Genomic DNA, 21,127 nt, shown 5'->3' with positions numbered 1-21,127 from the left:
GAACAGAGAGGACCTCATGAACCCAAACAGTGGGAATGGGGCCCTGAGTTTACCTTTTTGGCAAATACAAAGGTGATTCTTATTCACACTAAAGATCATGGATCACTGCTTTGTAATATGATGCGATACTGGACACATAATAAATATATACTGTCTCTAGACCCTCTTTAATCTCTATCTCTCAGATATAGTCATTTACTTTAAGGTTGCTATAAAATCTAACTGAACCATGACCAATTCCTTGTTCTCTATCTTTTCTTAGAGGTTTCTTTAAAAGACATTGCTTATACTCATGATCTTCCCTACAAAGAACTTATGACCAGTCAATTTCCCTGACCTGGATGCTTGGAGTACAGAGATAAACAAGATAGACATGCTTCTCATTCTGATAGAGGTTACAGTATAGCGGGAAAGATGAATATTAAACAAGTAATTATCCAGACAACTAATCAATTATAAAAGTGATAAGTGCTATAAAAAAGAACTAAGGATATAGGAGGGGAATCAGCCCAATGTTTGTGTTTCTGTGTAGAGGGGAGTGTCAGGGAATGATTCCATAATGAAATATTGAATCTGAGACATAAAGGATTAGTTGAGTTAGCTAGATTAAAGCTGTGGTGTTTAAGAGAATTTCACTGAAGAGAGTGAGAGGTTTACAGGGAGAGGGAACAGCAAGTGCAGAAGCCCTGTGTGGGAAAACCCACTGGAAGATATCATATTAGAGAAATTGAAAACTGAGAACTGAGTTACACATTTAACAAAAATTCATTTGGTTTCTTTAACATGTCAAGTTTTTGGATGAGAGGGAGCCTCCTATGGTTGGAGCATAAACAAGGAGAGAAGAAAAAATGTTAAAATGAATTAAATCACTTGTCATTAGCAAATTTACTATTTCCTAATAATTACAGCTTCATTTCATAAAGCTCGTAACTTATACCATTATCACTTGTTCTAGAACTGTTCTTCAGATAAAAGTCTTCTGGATGTTTCATTTTGTTCTCTACCTTTTTGAATGTTAAAGAGACATAAGATTCTCCCCAGGCTTCTCTTCCGTTCACAAGAATTTTTCGCAAAGATTAATGCTCATCATATATCCTTCGGGAAACTTCTTTACGAGTTATTTTGTCACTCTTGGGATAATTTACCTGGTTTAAGAGAATAGACCTCATTTTGAGATGTTGCTGTGTCTCTTTAAATATCTTCTATTTTGGTTTTCAACTTCCTCTTTTTCATATGTTTATTCTATTTTTTAAATATAGTCATTTGCCTTACAGAAGAATACCAAGGGAAAATGCAGTTAAATTTCATTTTCTTCTTATAATACATCAACGTTTCCTCAAGCTTTTTGGTTGTCTCTTTGCTCCAAAAACGAGGGGGAAAAGAGTTGTTTTATTTGCCTTTAATAGTTTTGTAATTTTTAATGCATTGTGAACAAAACTTCCTGAAAACCTTTTGAAATGCCAATATTCTATCACTGTCATTAGTTCGTCTTTTTTAAATTGAGTGTATCAGCTTTCTTTGTAGAAATATCAGCCTTACTGTTTCTGCTCCCATATTCTTCCTCATCAGTATCTCTTTCTTAATGAGGTAAGCAGAATTACATTTTGTGGAACATTTGAAAACTCTTGAGGTCTTCCCTCTTAGATTCCGTTGACCCGAGTTCATTTTTACTTTGTTCTTCAACAAACTAATAAAAAATATGTTCTTTGAAAACTTAAAGAATAATGTCTGAATGGGCCCAAGATTTTTTTGTTGTTGTTGTTATTTTAAAACTCTAAGATAACATTGTTTCCTGTCCTCAAGGTTCTTGTCACTTCTACTTTACCAACCAATTTTTTCTTCTTTGTCATTATTAAGTTCAGAGTAGCAATTTTCCAAGTTGCTTCCATTATTCTCTGAGAAGTAAAATTGTCAATAGAAATAATCTAGTTACTAAGTATTTTGACAGTCTAGGACACTCCTACTAGTTTAGTGTCTTGAGAGAATATTTTGTAGTAGAAATATTATAGGTGTTATGGATAGAAATATGATGAGTAGCAATATTATGACAGTCAGTTATAGTAGAGCACTATAACTTTTGCTGTATTCTATTTTAAAAAGTTACAGCCCACAGAACCCTACAAGATCCGGAATCTGTGTTCCTCTTCAACTTCAACTCATACTAATATGCTCACGCACCTTACTTTAGCTATGATCTACTAAAACTAGCTTTTTTCTTCCTTGGGGCATTTATTTATTTATTTTCTTCTGGATGGATGCTGTTTTCCCAACACTCTGAACAGACAGTTTCTTCTTAATTTTTAAGTTTCAGCTTAACATTTACTTTTGTACAACAACCTGTTGTTTATTCCCACATACCACTTATTATAATCTGAAGTTATTATACTTATTTATGTGTTTTGTTTCTTATATTACATCAATTATAAGGTAAATGCTAAGTGGTAGGAAACTTTTGTGTCTTTTCATTATTGTACCCTCATGCATAGTAAATCCTCAATAAATAATCGTTACAAAGATGAATAAAAAATATCTTGAAATGTTGTTCTTTGCAAAAATGAATTCATTAAAAATGAAGTAAATGAAAAAAAGTTAATTGTTGAACCATTCTTTGTTGTACATAATTACTAAACCAAAGTAGCCAATTCCATTGAATAATCTTTAGCAATGGTCATAGAGAGGTGATTCTGGTAATAGCAGGCAAAGAAATGCAGGCCATTTAGAACACCTGGAAAAATGGACCAAATATAAAAACAAAATTGCTTGAAAGCACAGAAAATTAACAAAGTAGTGAAGAATTATGAAGCAAAGATTCAGGAATAGAGAGAAACTCAGATAGGTGGTCTTCACATCTGGGGAAGCAGTTCACTAGGAACATTCGCCAATTCTTAGAAAGGGGTCTCGGAGGATGGGAGCTAAGCAAGCTTTAAATAGCCTTCCAGGACTGTAGGAAAAAACTGATATCCAAAATTTATCAAGAAGAAATGGCATTGGCAAATCTCCCACCTTTAGGTTCCAATTCGAAAGACTGCACCCTAGAATAAGGTTGAACGAGAAGTAGAAAAGCCTTTTAAGGAACCTTGATGTTATCCAAGACAGGACATATTTTTATTAAAAAAAAAAATATATATATACATACACACATAATATATATATACATAGCATATATACATAATATACATACCTAATATGTATGTACATAATATAAAAATATATATACATAATATGTCATAATATATATACACAATATGTATATACATAATATATATACATAATATAAAAATACATATACATAATATGCATAAATCAAACCACGTTGGTAAGTGGGTGCTCCATGGGACATTCATTCTCATAATTTTATAATTTTCATAATTTCTGGATCACAAGAATTCAGGTAAAAGACAAGCATTTAATATATAGACTTTGGTCAGATTACATATTAATAATGAATATTGGTATGTTGGTTTGCAACCTCAGGAATTTCTCCAGGTAAAATCTGAGACTGGTCCCTACTCATGGAGGGCGAGGAGAGACCAAAGAAAGAGGCAGGTCACTCCAAGTTGGTAGGTAAGTTGCAGGTTTACTAAGCAAGGGAATTACAAATGAAGCTTGTTTTGGGTAGCTGCAGGAGAAGTGGATCTCTGCACCTTCTCACCTGCCAGAAACTCAAAAGTTTAATTTTGCTGGGTTCAGACATGTACACAGTTTAGATGGTCTCAACAACACATTGCTCTCTCAAGGATGTGTTCCTGAAGGCAGCTCCCATGGTAGGAACAGTGGGTATAATGGTACATTTCAAGTATAGAAGAGTGAGTGAGGAGCCTCCCAGAGTCAGTCCAGCTCTTGGTCAGCCACTGCTAATGTCCTACCAGTGACCTTCTCTGACGTGGTAACAATCTCAACGCCTATATTTTATTTCTGTTATTTCGTTTATTGCTTACAAAAACACCAAGAACGAGTACTAATATTATCCTCACTTTATAGATGAAGAGATTAATAATTAGAGAGGTCAAGTAATTTTTCCGAGGCTATACATTTAAAGAATGAAAGAGATGGGGTTGAAACAAGTATACTATATATGAATCAAGGACATGTTTCAATCACTAGGCAATGTTTTCTTTAATACATTTAAAATTGCTATTATTTTTCCACCTATTGTTTGCTTCTTTTCTTTCACACCTGGCTTCATTAGATAAGTATTTTTTTTAGATTTTACTATTTTTCTTCTATTTTCTTGTAGTTAAAAATCACTTTACTATTATTTAGTGGTTACGTAGCAGATTACAATATGCAACTTTGACTTATTTAAGTATAATATAAATTAGTACTTTTTACTATATGTCAAACATCCAAAAGACAATAGAACATGTAAATTCTATATACTTTGATTTTTATGGTATTTTTATTTGTCTTTAATTCTTTATAAATTTTAGACAGCACGCAATATTATTATTATTAGTTTATAATGTCAACATTCATTTGGATTTAGTCATATATTTATCCTTCTCATTGTTCTATATTTACTCTCTCTTCCTATGTTTCCATCTGGGATCAATTTGCTTATGTTTAAATAACTTTATTTCTTTTAGGTGGATCTGCTATTGACCAATTCTCTCATGTGTGTATGAAAATATATTTGTTTTGTCTTCATTTTTGGAAGATATTTTTGTTGTCTATAGAGTTCTAGGTTGGCAATTATTTTCTTTCAATACTTAGAATTTATTTAATTTATTTTCATAGCATCCATTGTTTCTGTTTATAATTCAGCTTTTGGTGTTATTATGACTCATTTAAAGGAACTGTGTCTTTTTTTGGATACATGTAAATATTTTCTTTGTCTCTGCCCTTTAGCAGTTTTACCCTGATGTGCTGAGATATGCTTATCATCTTATTGATTCTGCTTGGGATATAAGAGTGCTTGAATATCTGGATCAATGTTTTAGTTTTAGAATATTGTCAGCTACTATATATTCAAATGTTGCTTCTGTCCAATTATTTCTCTCTTTTCCTTCATTCATATTAGATCTTTTATAGTGTCCCATATATCTCTTATATTCTTTGTTTTTTTATTCCTTTTCCTTTTATGTGTTTTGGTCTTGATGTTTTCTACTAATTGGCTGATCTTCCACTTCACTAATCATTCATCAGCTGTGTCTAATGTCCTGGTATACTTATGTAATAATTTCTTAATTTCAGTAATTACATATTTTCTTTCTAGAATTGCTCATGTTGCAACAACTGATATAATAATTAATTCAGACAAAGATTATCAATGGATGCTAAAACAGATGAAATGTTGGGGAGAAGAATTTTCATGTAATCTTAAGGAATCATCACACAGATTACTTACTAATTACAATAGTCACAATGTCCCTTTATATGAAGAGATTTGGTCATCCGTTTATTACCAAATGACCAACTTAACATCAATAGTAGCACAACTGGCTATTGCAAGTCTTCAGATGTGATGCAATAAAAAAGTAGACTATATCATCCATGCAGTATTCTTTTTAAAAATGTTTAATTGAATCCAATAATGAGGGAAAAATCAGACAAATTCAAAATGTGAGACAAATAGCCTGGCCTTTTTGAAGGCATCATGAGAAACAAAGGAAAAGCATCAAGTTCAAGATGAAAAGAGATTAAAGGGACATAAGGAACACACATGCAAGTGTGAACATTGGTTAGATCCTCATGGAGAAAAATTCAATATGAAATGTTTATTGGATATTGTTGAATCACTGTTAATTTTCTTAGGTATTGTGTATATATGGGAAAACATCTTCATTCAGACATACTGAAATATTCAGAGATGAAGTATCAAGTCATCTACAGCTTATTTGCATATGTGTGTGTAGATTCAGAAATCTACACACACATATACGTACATGTGTACGTATATGTATATATAATGTTAATGTGTATACACATAAATGTAATTAAATGTATGTATTCAATGAGTGTGTTAAGTTCACTAATAATCAAATGAATGTAAAGTAATAAAACAATAATAAAATATTTTTCTCCTATCTCAAAAGAGGATAAATTATGCTTCTTACACACCATTTACTAAGGCAAAAAATGTGAAATACATTTTAGATATCTTTTTCTTATAATATCGAAAGTAAATGTTTGAAATCTAAGGGAATAACTGTTATATATCTTGAAAATGTGAACAACCAGAACATTTGCCAGCTATTCCAGATATTAGAAATGAAATCTTAATGTTTTTATATATTAAATGAGAGCTGCAACTTTTTCTGGAAGTAAAATGTCCAACCCTGTGGAATCTCTTATCTCTTTCAGGGCATATGTGTAGTGGACATGCTGTAATATCATTTAGCAAATTATATTTCCAGCTGTCCTTTATAGGCAGAATTCTTTCATTCTGTTTTTATTGCAAGTATTTTTGCTCTAATAAAATAATTTTGTCTTCATAAGAAGAGATTTAAGATTTTTATTTTGCTAGTCTGAGAATGGGGCTTCTGGGTACTCTTTCTTAATAGATTGTGCAACTTATCAGCCTTGCTTATGCTCTTTTAGTTCAGCAATGAGACAAGGATATTTCCATATTGGTTTGTTTTTTTTTTTTTTTGGCTGTGTAATAGATTCTAGTATGATTCCCATGAGTTAGATTTTGTGGAAACATTTTCCTTACTAAGAAAAAATGCATGCGAAATTAACTTTCTTCTAAATCCTGATGGAAGTGATGAAACTTGATGTTTAATGATGTTCCCTTGTGAATTGGAGTCCACATTTCTAAGACTGGGACAAGACTACAATTATATTTCTAGTTTCTCCTATTGCCTAGAGGGAAAATTCATCCAAGCCGATCCAGGCATTGCTTTCTAATAATTTCTTTTGCATCTGCAATGACAACACAACATATTTCATTCTCTTATAACCCTTGAAGTAGGAACTTTTTCCTTATGTCTAACATAAATCCCTAAATTTATAATTTTACTTGGTATTTTATTAATTGTTCAGATGAGAAATCATGTGAGTTTAAGAAATATTTTTGAATGAATAATAATGCATAAACATTTGGTTTATATTGGACGTTTTCTCTGTTCTCCATATATTGTTGCCATTGCTCAGGGTGTGGGAGTAAAACAATGGGACAATGATGATTGATACAATTGATTAGAGGAAAGTTGAGGAGTTCTAGGGCTGAAGATTCTGCTCCATGGTCTCTACTTTTTAAAGCCTGGATTGTAACTTATTTCTTCAATTTATAATTACACCTTCTCCAAATCTATAGATGAAGGATAAGGAAAAAAAAAAAAAGAGGTATATGATTAGATTATAGATAACTTTACTTTTCATAAAACCACAGATTCAAGGAGGGAGAAAAATAAAGTCATAAGTATTTGCAGTCTCACCATGTGCAACGGAGGGTTCTCTTTTTCTTTTTGACCTTTCCATTGCACATCCTCCATCTCATTAAGAAAAGTGACGCCTCTCAGGATTCTAGGTGACTGATGGAGGAGATAACTATGTCGAGACAGTCACTACGCCACAATGAATCTGAGCAGAAACTTGAATGACATAAAGGGCAATCTAGGAAAAGATCCATGAGAATAGCAATTCAGGCAAAGGAAACAGGAAACAAAATGGTCCCACAGTAGGAACTAGTTTGGTACATTAGTGGATAGAAATAAGACCACTGGGCCTGTACCTTGAAGTTAGGTTGCAACATCATAGGAATCTTTGTAGTTTCCACCATGGTCTATTGGATCTATTACTTTTGAAGCTCTGAGATTCAATGTGTTGTGTTCAACTCCCCTGGACTGCTATACTGGAGAAATTCCATGGAGACATTCTATAGAAAGACCCTGAGACCATGTAAATGGCAAATTCTCACCCGACTCAGCTGATCCAGCCCACAGCCGTTTCAGTATTCCCATCTGAGGCCACAGATATCAGGAAAAATGACTCAGGTGAGATGGACAGACACATATTAAGGAACTTGGATTTATCCTAAGTGCAAGAAGTAGTCATCGATAGGTAATAAAAAGGTTGGGGCACTTTGAGTATCTTTATTCTCTGAAAGACCTTTTTGGTGGTGGTACGCAGAATAGATTTTTGCCTCAAGATTGTAGGCAGAGAGCTCTTTTAGAGAGCTGCGGATATCTTGCAGGTAAAAGATGTTGACTGCCTGAACAGTTAAAAATGGAAAGAAATAAACAGACTAAAGCATACTTAGGAGAAATAATTTTCTGAACTTGGTAACAGAGTTGATATTGGATATGATAGAAAAAATATTGAGTCATGAATGTTTCCCAAGTTTTTAGCTTGAGCACATCCACTTCAGAAGGATGTTCAAAAGGCTTACTTGGGGATGAGGATACTAGATGGTAAGTTTAATTCTAGGTATTCTGTTTGCTATGACCTTGGGATAATCTATTTATTTTAGCTAGAGTCCTCGATTATGCTTTCTAACTTGCTGCCTTTCTAATTTGGTTCTACTTTTTTTGGTCATTGCCTATAAGGGAACAAGATAATTTAAATGATAAATAGTAAAAAAACAGGAAGTACTATCTTTAGGATTAGGGAGGATTATGTATTGTGAATATTCTCTTGTTTTATATTTTATTAATAAATTATATCACCATCACAGCAATGAAATAAAATCAACTAAAAATGATGTTAAGTCTATTTAACTAAATGTAAAATTTTAAATATGGCAATAAAAAGGTTCAGGACATCCAGAGAATACTGGACTTTTTAAGATTATGTTTCTAAATATGGAATTAAAACTGATATGTTTTTCCTGACAGAAATTCAAAAAATTATTTTACATCTCTTGGGAACAATTAATTGTGTGTTTCAGTGTGTGGCTTAACATTTTCTTTGGAAGTTTGTTTTGTCATGCTAATCCATACGGAAATTTTAAATTATTTTTCATTCCTGTCCCCAAAATTGTACGATAGTATATGCTAACCCATAGTTCAACTTCTTTAGAAAATAAATTGAAAAGCAGGTTTCCATGGCCTGGTTAAACAAGAAGAATTTCAATAATGTTCGGTTCCGTCTGGTTCCTCTTCAGAACTGCTCCTTTGCCTCGATGTTATTTTTACTTTTTTCTGTTTTGTTGGAAACTTGCATACAGTAGCTTTTCAGAAGCCTGCTTTTCCACCTGTCTAGATGTCTTTCTAAATAATAAAGCCAAACTGGTTCACTTAAATCTATCTGCTTTAGTTTTATTACAAGTCTCTTTCAGTTTTCTCGTTCCTTGGGCTCTTAATTTTATTTCCTGGAGAAACCAACCTGATTATTTCCAACCTTTTGCAGAACATTTGTGACTCATGATTTCCATTCTTCTTATGTCTTAAACAAATCTAAACGTGGTTCTTTTAAGAAATCTGCTTTACTTACCTATTTTGATTAGTGCTTTTATCATATGCTGTTTATTAAACGGAAGGAAAAGATCCGACTCTGAGATATGTTGATAACAAGTTTTCCATTCACTAAACAATTGTTATACTTCAAATTTAGTATTTATTTTTGTCATGTCTATTATCTTCTATCTCCTATTCAAATTTACTTTCTATATATATTCAAATCATGGCTCTACCATTTTCTCTCTGATTGGGACACAGACATGGGAATTAAACACCTGTGGGTGTGAATGTTACAAGCTGTCTCTTGCTAGCTGTGTGATATTGGCAAGTTATTTTAAAATTTCAGAGTCTCAGTCTCCTCATCAGTAAAATGCTGGTAAAATCATATGTTGAGAATCAAATGTTAAACCTAAAGCTTTTGGAATGTTATTTTGTCCTCCTTAAGTACTTAAGAAAGTTTGACTACTGCAATAATATTCCTTTTTCCTTAATCACTCTGAAAATCTCTTGCCTTTTATGAACAAAAAGAATATCTCAATACTTGATTGTTAGACTTCTTGCAATGAATAATAAAATACTATATGTAAATGTGGTATCTATAGCTAGTCCTTAATAAATATTAATTTTCTTCCTACCCTACTCTTTCCTAATATATTCTACAGATGCAAAGTTCAGCTAATTTGTCATATTTTTATAAACATTCACTTCAATACAACTTCCTATGGATGTTTCATAAAGTGTAAGATGCTTTTTAAAAACACAGATTTCCAACTGCAGAAATTTGTGCAGACCAAATCAACTGAATCAGAAACAGAGGGTGGAGCCTTTTGCATTTTAAAAAGCTTCTCAGGGGAGTCTGATGCACTTCAAACCATAGAACTCTACTCTGGCTGGGAGATCACAAAGACAATGTAAAGAGAGGCAATCTATAAACATATATAATGTAGCAGAGTAAGTCACACACAGGTATAAAATGATTAGCAGTAGAAGGCAGGAAAGTACTAAAAATACAGATTATAAAATTTTAATGAAATGTCTTATGTAGCATCCATGACTTATTGAGGAATAAGAACAATAGAAAGTAAAGTACACTTTATTGATACCTGCTAATAATTTAACTCTTAGAGGTAAAGGTCACCCTAGGAAAAACTCCTGCATATCGTTCCCTTTCTAAGTTATAACGACTACAAGTAGGGTGGTGTGAATAATGGGCTGCTCCATTTACTAAAGTTATCTGTCATTTATCATCATCTATTTAAATAAATGACTAATATAGAGGGCTGCTGCAGAATTTTTTATAACAAGAAAGCCATTTTCAATTCTTGCTTTAAATGTTTATCAGCCAACGTCATCCTAAATTCATTGAGAATTTTTCTCTTCCTTCAACCTAAAATGCCCTTTCTCAGCACTTGTGCACTTTAATTTTCTAAGTATACAGTAATGTTAAATTGGCTAAATATATATGTTATTATACTAGGTATTAGTCTCTGACTCTTGACAATAAATGCAAATATACATTTCTTACAAATCAAATGACCAACTTGTAAAATTAGTAATCCATGAATTCTTCATATGTATATCTATCTTATAATGGTCACAAGTAACTACGTTGGGTAGTAGAAGATGTATTGCATAAAATAGGTCATTAAAAGATGGTTAATACATATATTTTTTAATTAAAATAATTTGAGAAGAGTGCAGACTTATTATCAGGTTTCTAGAGTTTGGGTTCTATTACATCCCTATGGAATATCCTATATTTGAAATAGTTTTGACCTTTGTTCAAGGCAGTATGGAATAACAGATAGAAGTCAGGATTGCCATCAGAGGATATGGGTTACAATCCTGCTTCTACAATTATTAACTGTGATTTGGGGATTAGAGTTTTGTTTTGTTTTTTTTTCATTTGACAATAAAAGTTACTATCAGTAGATGCCTAAAATGTGGCAGAAACATTCTTAAGTGTTTTATAGGCTTTATGTCATTTAATCCTCATAATAACATACTTCATCATTCCTATTCTATAGAAGAGGAAATTGAGACTCAAGGAGTTGTGCAATGTTTTTCCAAGTCAGATATCTCGTCAGTGATACTTAGAAGATAAACTCCATTTTACCTGCCTCCAAGGCTTATGGAATTTGGAATTAGTCACATAAAATATTCCCTCTCAAAGAGTCATGAAATAAGGAAAATATATATCATATATTAGTTTTCTTTTAGAATTCACAATACATGATATAAATGATATAAATGTTAGTTATTGTTACGAGGGCAGGTAGGTTAAGAATGTAGGGAATGTACAGGATGCATCAGCTTGTATACCAAACAATTCCAAAGCATGATAGGTTAAATATAGTCTTTTATTTAGCTCATGATTCTGTGTGTCAGTGCATTTGGGCTAGGTTCAGCTGGATAGCTATTCTGAACACATGCACGAGAGCAAGATAGTTGTACTTTTGGAGATTAACTGGCTGTTATCTAGGAGCAGAGATGAAAAGTTTTAGCTGTTGGGGAGCACTTTATTTCTTTTTAAAATCCTTGCTCTATTATGTCCTCTGACTTGTTTCTTAATACTATTTCTTTTTGTACCAAGAGGGGTGCATGTGTGTATGTGTGTGTGTGTGTGTGTGTGTGTGTGTGTGTGTGTGTTTGTGTATGTGAAAGAGAGAGAGAGGCGGGGGAGAGAGAGAGAGAGAGAGGTTTCATCATCAAGCAGAGCAGCTAAGGCTTGTTCTCTCCAGGGTAGACTTCCAAAAAAGAGAGAAAGCAGAAGCACACAAGACCTTTTAAAGTCCAGGATTTGAAATTGTATAATATCACTTCCCTTTATTCTATTGGCCAAAGCAAGTTACACAGGCAGTAGAGAGTCATGGGCTGGAGAAAGACTTGGTGGGAGGAAGATGCAAAGTCACTTTATAAAGGGTCATATAATAGGGAGGAATGGGAAATTATGGCCTTTTTTTAAACTACTGTAGAGTAATTTTGTCTATAAATATGTTGCTTTTTGAAAGTAAAGAATATTTTTAAAATCTTTATTATACTGGACTTTAAAAGAGTTTTTGTTCAAATGTTAAACTTACAAGTATGTCATTCTGACATTTACAATGTGGCTTCATGAGATCAATCCACATTTCTGGTGGTGATGTAGTGCTAGGTTTCTGTAGCTTTCTGTGATGCTGACTCAAGGATATAAAGGAAGTAGCATTTCACCTGCTTTCCTTCAAGGGGAAATGTCCACAGGGTCTTTTACATCCTTGTTCTACACAGACCAACAAAGAAAACCACGACAGTTTTTTCCTCTTCGGTATTCCATTGCTCTTTCAAAGATTTACTTTCTTTTTTACTTTTGTCTTTTACAGGACCAGCGGAATTAGCTAGAGGGGTTTTCTGTTCTTTCCTATCTTATATAATTAAGGTTGGATATTTGTCTTAGGATCTTCCCCTCTTATATTGACCAGAAAAAAAATAAAAGAGACTATTTCTTCATTGTTTAATCAAATCTCCAGTGATATGTAATCTCATCCTTTTATCTCTCACATTCTTATTTTCCAACTTATCTGGTATGTTCTCTAATTTCACATCTAATCTTCTATGAATCACAAGAAAAGTCTGAATTCTTCTAAAAGATGATCCTCTTGTCAATGTGATTATTTCTAGATAGCTTATATAAGTTTAGACTCAAACTGATTCATTACATCTTTTTCTCATCCCCCCGCCCCTCCATGAATCCTTTGTATTTCTTTCCCCCTTATTTTTGATTTCTCTATAAATCTTTAATAATACAATTTTAATATTATCAAATTGAAGGTTTTTATTATTGGTCCTGCCATCTGTATGAGTTATCTTTCTAGACGCCTTGTAATTTAATGTGAATATTTCCTCCATTTAAATTAAAAGGAGTAATTTATGTAGCATTTTGCACATAGTAAGATCTCAGTAAATGTTATCTATTATTATAAATGCTTCTGTTACTACACTTACTATATCTAGTTTAAAGCAAATCGTATGCCTTTTTCTCCCTATTGAATTTATAACATTAAGCTATATAATGAACCATTTAGACAATATGAGCACGCATATTAGAATTTAAATACAATTTTTCTTTGTAAATTTTCTGGAGATTGAAATGATCTATTATTGTTATTTTTAGAAATGCCTTGGTGATTGATAATAGTGCAAAACTAGAGTCACTCCCTCATTATTTAAGCTTTACATTTTTTTGCATGTGTTCATACAGCAAATTTATATGTTCACAAAGCTGCTCTTTAGGGTATTATTACACATTTACTGTCATATTGTTAGTAAATTTTTTATAAATGCATATATACCATATTTTCTTGCATTAGTTTCCTAGATATCAATGACCTTTTTAAAACCTTTTAGTTCTTCACTTTAATTATTTACCATCAGAACAAATAGATGTTTTCTTTAGTGAATGGTTTATATTTAACTCCCCACCTTGCAGTCTTCTATATTGCTCAAACTTTCTTATTAGTAGTTCATAACTCTTACTCTTTTCAGATCATAGTATCAATATCATTTGTTTTGCAAAGAGTTTTCTTCTTATATACAACTTGGTGTTTTACCTACTCTGTGGACTTCAAATCTTTCAAAACATATTTGTGAAATAGATGCTCCTCCTTCTCTCCCTCACTCTCTCCCTTCCTAAAAATATACACACAGACACAGAAATACACATTGTATTTGGTGATGAGCTCTGATATGGGTTGAATTGTCGCCTAGCCTCCTTTCTACCACCTCACCAAAAAAGAAAGATATTGAAGTGCTAACCTCTAAGACCTTAGAATGTGACCTTATTTGGGGTCTTTACAGAGTGCTCTAATTAAAATGAAGTCATTATGTTGGGCCTTAACCATTATATCTAGTGTTTTTATATAAAGGAGAAATTTGGATGCAGAGACAGTGTGCATAAAGAGAAAATGATGTGAAGAGACACAGAGAAATGATGGTCATCTACAAGCCAAGGAAAGAGGGCTAGAATAGGTCTATTCCTCACAGCCCTTAGAAGGAATCAATCCAGACACCTTAATTTCAAACTTCTAGCCTCTAGAAGTGAGATCATATATTTCTGCTACAAACAATCCAGTTTGTGGTGTTTTGTTATGGCAGCCCCACAAAACTAACACAAGGCACAATACAAATTTAAGAAAAGAAGAAACTGGCTAATTAGATCATTGCTTTGATACTTAGATATCCATACCTCGTCTTTTTCACTTCTGATAAAGAAAACTTAATTTTTACTTGCTAAAGCATTTATGTTCCTAGAATAAACTTTTAAAACTTGTTTTATATAACCATGATGTAGTGCCTGGAGACCCACATTTGACTGAAAAGAGCAACCAGAGCCATGTATAAGACATGAGAAACAAGGCTCACTTGTAACCTGTAAGTAGACCTCTCTTCCATCAGCTGTCATTAAGAAATGCAGTTGGTCTTAGATTCTCTCTCTCTCACTTGTTGGGAGGGGTGGGGCAGCGGGAAGAAAAAGGGTGTGGAGAGTGGGGTGTAAATAAGGCAGGCAGAAGCTCCAGAGGGTGAAGATAAGAGCTTCACCAAAGAAAAATAGATGAACCTGGTTGGTACACATAGCTTCCCCAGACCCACCCACCTACCCACCCTTTCCCGAGCTCTGTGCTCTGACAGTGGCGGTTGATGGCGAGTGGTGTGGAAGGGGCAGCTCCAGCAGCGGCTGCTTTGGGGGGAGAAACAAAATCTGCAGATAGGAATCGGAGCAGGGTGACTTCATCTTCAAGAGGGTGAGCTTTTCTGACCTCTCTGGCTAGCTCCGCTCCAGCCACGACCGGCTTGCGGCGGGGTCGCGAAGCGCCGGCTGGACCCGCCCCGAGCTCCATGGTTTGCCCAGCCCCACGAGATGGTGACTCTGGGCGCCGAGGTTGGCGCCCGGCGAGCCCGCCGCTCGCAGAATGAAGTCAGGGAGCGCGGCCGGCGGCGGGAGGGGACTGTCTCCGCGACCCCAGCTCCCGGAGAAGCCGCCCAACCGCCTGAACCCGGAAAAGGCCAACAAGTAGTTTCTCGTTGGAGATGGGCGGCTCGGCTGGGTGTCAGGACCCAGTCCAGCTGTCCGGAAAGCCTCGTCCACGCGGAAACCAAAGCAAAACCACTTTTGTCTCGGTCTTGTTAAGGTATCTGGGGGCGGGAGCGAAAGGGGGTGGTTTGCTGGGAAGGGCATGCTGACCCTGCAAGCGGGCACCCCCCCTCCCCACTCTGTTCCGTGGAGGTGAATTTTTTTTTTTTTTTTTTGAAACCTTGGGGAGAGGTAGTGGGAGACTGGAAACAAGAACGCCGTCAGCCAGGACTTCCAGCTCAGGGATCCAGGGGGTGTGCCTTCAGCAGCTTTTTTCCGGGGCCTCGCCCCTTCTAGAAAGCAACCCCCAACCCCTCATACCCGAGGGGTTTGTTTTTCTTGGAAAAGGGGGGAGGATGGGGTGGGATGCATTTATCACTTTTATTCTCAAAAATGGATCCTAGTTAGTCTTTTCCTTTCTCAAGTAATAATAATAATTAGCAACAACAACAACAACAATGTGAAAAGGAAATCGGATCAGGAAATTGGTCAGAGGTCTCCTTGGTGAAAAGCAACAGCAGGGAGATTTTTTGCTCTGACTTCTGCGTTGTCTTTTGCCTGGTCCGTGAGGGAGAGTAGAGGTGAACCGAGAACGGGTCGCTCAGAGGGCATGCCCTGAGTGCCAGGGAGCAGCGGGCTGTCCGGGGTTGACCGAGGGTACGCGTGTAATGAGGGCTCTCGGCCGAGTTCCGGGGGCTCTCTCCCAATACCTCCAAGTTGCACAGAGGAGAGAACTCCCTCCTTAAGGGAATTGCCTCCTGGCTAGGAGAGGAGGAGAGAGAGTTTAGGGGAGTGTTAGAAAGATCAGGACAGGGGCAGTGAATGGGGCGGGGGGTGGGGGGGGGGGAGAAAAAGGGTTTAGGAAGGAGAGATCAGAGATTGGGTTGGGGGGTGGGGGGCGAGGAGGATTAGGGGCTGGGAGCAGGTGAGACTAGAGAAAGAACTGAAGGAAGGGAGGGTGAGGGTGAAAAGATGAAGGAGAGGAGATCAGAGCAAAGGGAGAAAGTGTAAGGCAGGGGAGAAGGTGTCATGGAAGGTCAAGGAAGACGTGGACTGCTACCTCCTCGGTTCTCTGGAAACCTGGGAAAGGTGTGAGGCTTTAGGCAGGGACAGACTGTGCTCTGATTCCCCCTGGGAAGGTCGTTTGCCTCTTGCCTATTTGCCAACCCTGCATCTGGGGACTTTTGGGCTGAGAGTGGGGGTAGGGGTCATGGTACAGCTCTGACGATCCAGATCTTTAACTTGGCGCTGTGTTCGCCTCCCTCAGTCATGTCTGAGCCACAGAGATGGGCAAGATCGAGAACAACGAGAGGGTGATCCTCAATGTCGGGGGCACCCGGCATGAAACCTACCGCAGCACCCTCAAGACCCTGCCTGGGACGCGCCTGGCCCTGCTTGCAGCCTCAGAGCCCCAGGGTGACTGCCTGACTGCGGCGGGCGACAAGCCGCAGCCGTCGTCCCCCTCGCTCTCGCCGTCACCGCGACCGCCCCCACTGTCCCCCGGGCCGGGCGGCTGCTTCGAGGGCGGCGCGGGCAACTGCAGTTCCCACGGCGGTGGCGGCGGCGGCGGTGACCACCCCGGGGGCGGCCGCGAGTTCTTCTTCGACCGGCACCCAGGCGTCTTTGCCTATGTGCTCAACTACTACCGCACCGGCAAGCTGCACTGCCCCGCCGACGTGTGCGGGCCGCTGTTCGAGGAAGAGCTGGCTTTCTGGGGCATCGACGAGACCGACGTGGAGCCCTGCTGCTGGATGACCTACAGGCAGCACCGCGACGCCGAAGAGGCACTTGACATCTTCGAGACCCCCGACCTCATCGGCGGTGACCCTGGCGACGACGAGGACCTGGCGGCTAAGAGGTTGGGCATTGAGGACGCCGGGGGCCTGGGGATGCCCGACGGCAAGTCTGGCCGCTGGAGGAGGCTGCAGCCCCGCATGTGGGCCCTCTTCGAGGACCCCTACTCGTCCAGAGCCGCCAGGGTAAGGCCAGAATCGCCCCCTTCCCTGCTGCTCCAACTTCTCTCAACTCCTTCCCCAACTTGCTGTTTTCCATCAAGGGCCTTTGGGGTGGGGGACAGGAGAGAGGGGAGAGGAGAGCAGGGCTCCCTAACGTGAGATTAGAGGCCCATCCAGTGCAAAGTAAGCTCAGGGACTCTGGCCCCCATCCTCCCGCCCCTCTTGACCTCCCTCCTGGTCTCAACTCAAACGCAGGTTTACTTTAGCAGATGGGACCTAAAGGAGAAATGTCGACTTCTCTCAGCAAGTCTGTGTGGAACCTTGTCCTGAAATTGGTATCTCGCTTCATCTTGATTTTTTTTTTCTTTGTTGACTCTTTTGTTCCAACTTTTCCCTTAGCTCCCGTGTCTCTTCGGGCTTTCAAGTCATCATCCTTTGACATTTTCAGTAAGGCCTGACACTCCTTTACATCTGACTCACCCAGAGCAGTGGCTCCAACAAGGGGTCTAATCTGAGGACAGAGGCAGGGGAAATGGAATCTATGGACGTGGCTGGCCTATGGGAAAGGGTGTGTCAAAAGGTTCATTTTATGAAGAAAATCTTCTGTATGTTGTTTTGGGCCTGCTCTTTCCAAGGGAGAAAAATGCTGGGATTACTTGTACCAGTGAGTTGACCAGAAAGCCCACCTGCACATTGAATTTTGGAGGCTGGTGTCTTTTTCACCTTTTTTTTATAGGTTGAAAGTGAATTAGTCACTTTGGTGATTCAAGTTTCATTCGATTTTCTAAATCTGGGTTATTTAGATTCTAACAAACTGTATTTTACTGTTTAGATTGTGATCCTCATCCTTAATTTTTCTTTTCAGTTTCTAAGCTTGAGTGACAGCTTAAATTTAGTCCTTGATATTCCCAATTGATTCTTCAAAATCCCATGAAGGGACTATAAAAGTAACCAATAATGGTTTCTCTAGTTTAAAGGAAACAAAAGACATATAAATAACCAAAAATTATGTAGTATGTGAATGATTTTTAATTATATGTGAGAACAGAATACTGTATTTAGTTAAATCTTTAAGATTGCACATGTCTGCTTTGCTTCTGAGACCCAGAAAAGATACCCCCTAGGCACAATGAGATTTCTTCTCCCAGCTTCACTTTGACTCCATTCTCAGTATTGTCTTTGCTTGTTAGAAGTCTTTACATCTGAGATATTGTGTAGCTGTCTGTCTACTAACTTGTCAGACGATGTGCTTCTGATAGTACTTTAGAAGTCTGAGGGTATATTTTGTTTTCAGTGTGAAATAGAATATGAAGGAGATAATTTAAAGCGTCGCTACCCTACTGGATCCAGTATTTAAATGAATACATAAATTCTAGTATGTCCACATTCTCATATTTGAATATACAGTTCATAACTTCAACTCTGAAATCTTCCTTTTAAGACAATTCTATAAATTTGCCAAGAGTTGGTATTCAGAAAATAAAATCATAAAAACCAAATAACTGCATATTTATTTAAATTAAATCTCAGACTTATGACCATTACAACTGTGGTTTTTTTGGATTCCAACTGAATGCCAGCTCCAGTGCTCTTTCCATTTGGTGGTTAAAAAGATAATCTGAGTTTGTTTTCAGACTCATCATGTGACTTTTTTCCTCCCAGATAATGTGCTATAAAAAAGAATGTTTTATTATCTTTCCTCGTGATAATATAATACATTTTACTGTAGGACAGATTGCATAGCAAAAACTTTAATAAGAAAGTGTTCAGTTTTTATTATTGCTATGGAAATTTATTCAATTGATTATTGGTCAAAGGGCAGACCATTAACTTGAAAATAGTTTTTTAAAAATCTTACTAAGATTTCATTATATCGATATTAAGTATTTGGCCTACAACCACTTTAGATGAGGAAAGAACACAGGTTAGAGATTAACACAAGATCAAAGAGCCATTAGCCGCAGAATCAGCCGAGAATCATAGATATAGAAATGTCTTTAAATTCACCTTGTGAAGACCCTTTATTTTGTAGATGAGGAGAATGAAGACTGCAGATGTTAAGTGATGGCCAAGGTCACACAGCAAGTTAAGAGCAGAGCCAAAATTATGCTGGAGGTCTCATGACATCCTTCCCAGGCCCTTTCTACCACAACCACTGATTATAACTGACTGGTTTGTGAAATCTCTGTAAATTGTGCTGCTCTTGAGAGTTAATGCAACCTAAGATATTCACTAACATTCTAATTTTGCAAGGTCATCTGTGACTTTTTTAATATATGTATTTCAGGACTTTGGCTGGTAGAATTTTCACCCTGAACCACCCAACATTAGAGTAAAAATATGGGATTGAAATTAACTTCTTTAAACGAACACTGTTTGAACTTCCCATTTTTTGTTGACCTTGATAGGTAATGTTATGCTTTCTTTCAGATTGGCTTATATTTATGGGACTTTTCTTTAGAGAAATCCCTTTTTCAAATTACTGGGTTTACCTAAAAAAAAAAAAGGTAATCAATCAGAAGTCACCATTTTATTTAAATGTGATTTAGTGCTTTTTATATGAACACTTTTAGTTCAAGTGATGGTCTGACAATATTGTCTGACTAGGTTGGTAAATAGAATTCCATTGAAAGATTGCTGAATGAAATTATATTTTGCATGGAAATGATTCTAGGAGACATAAAGCTATTATCAAGTGGTTTGCTTCAACTACGGTCTTACTGCCTGCCATAAGTCTCATTCTTGATAGAAGTTAAGTATTTAACTTTTGTAAACACTCTTTTTTATTAGTTCATCTTTTATTAATATATTTGAACAATTTAACTGTCTGAATTCCTTTTTCAATTTGTTATACCTGTTTCATCATTTTTATCCTAAATTGAGGATATTGGTTCAGTTATATAATAGATGTGCTTTATTTCTAATTTTTATGATCTGAACTGGCAGATTGAAACAACAGTGATAGCAACTGGATAATTAATTGAATTTTACAGCATTATCCTTTTGCCTTTGTTTTGATTGACATTTCACCCTCTATTATTTTTAATTTATGATGTAAATACATATTTGAGAAGTCTAAATTTTCCTGTTAATTTGATAAATAAGTTTATATTTTATACTTATGAATTCTTATCCTTAAGAATAGTATTCAAAAATAGAAATTTATAAAATTCAAAAATAAGTTGTCATGGAAACCTGTCGTGGAGAAAATGAGATCAGGGAAGAAAAGGAGAGATTATTCTGTTGATGCCATTGAGTGATATTTACAAATAGTGAAAAGCGAGGATGCGTAGATGTACTGTGAAAATGTTATGCATAGTGGATTTTCAATTGAATATCTAAGTTTTAGAAAGAAATGAAGCTTTTATGTACTTTCCTCTGAAGACATTATATCATAGGTAAGTGGACAAGAACCAGGAAGAAATTCTTTGATAGAACTTCTGGATTTGTTAGAAGTTAAAAAAAATAGTATAAAGGCAAAATATTAGAATCAAAATATTTTAAATAATTTCTTTCCAATATTAAAGAGCTAAAAGCAGTTATTAGTTTCTCTTTCTTCTTTTCACTTATTTTTGGGGGGAGGAGAGAGGCATTTAAATTAGTTTCTGTTTTAGAGTGTGGCTCTTCCTTGGCAACGTGATCTTTGATTACCTGATAGACCATTTTTTCCACTTTAAAAGGACGGTTTAGAAAAGAAAACCAAAAGTAGAACTGCCATGGAATCA

At 36.4% G+C, this 21,127-nt stretch overlaps 1 protein-coding gene across 4 annotated transcripts in view; it reads left to right on the top strand.

The window, feature by feature from the left end:
* Nucleotides 1–14,976: 14,976 nt before the first annotated feature.
* KCNC2 (potassium voltage-gated channel subfamily C member 2) overlaps nt 14,977–21,127 on the top strand; it is a 172,896-nt gene continuing 166,745 nt past the window's right edge. For all 4 annotated transcript variants that reach the window (XM_006923760.2, XM_006923756.2, XM_006923759.2 and 1 more), the window contains exons 1-2: nt 14,977–15,505; nt 16,715–17,426. In XM_006923760.2, coding sequence (XP_006923822.1) covers nt 16,734–17,426 — 693 coding nt within the window. In that variant the 5' untranslated portion in view covers nt 14,977–15,505; nt 16,715–16,733. The remainder of the gene's footprint in view (nt 15,506–16,714; nt 17,427–21,127) is intronic.

The sequence above is a fragment of the Pteropus alecto genome, unplaced genomic scaffold (genome assembly GCF_000325575.1).
Source record: "Pteropus alecto unplaced genomic scaffold, ASM32557v1 scaffold76, whole genome shotgun sequence".
NCBI lineage: Eukaryota > Metazoa > Chordata > Mammalia > Chiroptera > Pteropodidae > Pteropus > Pteropus alecto.
This window is presented reverse-complemented; position numbering and strand designations above follow the sequence as displayed.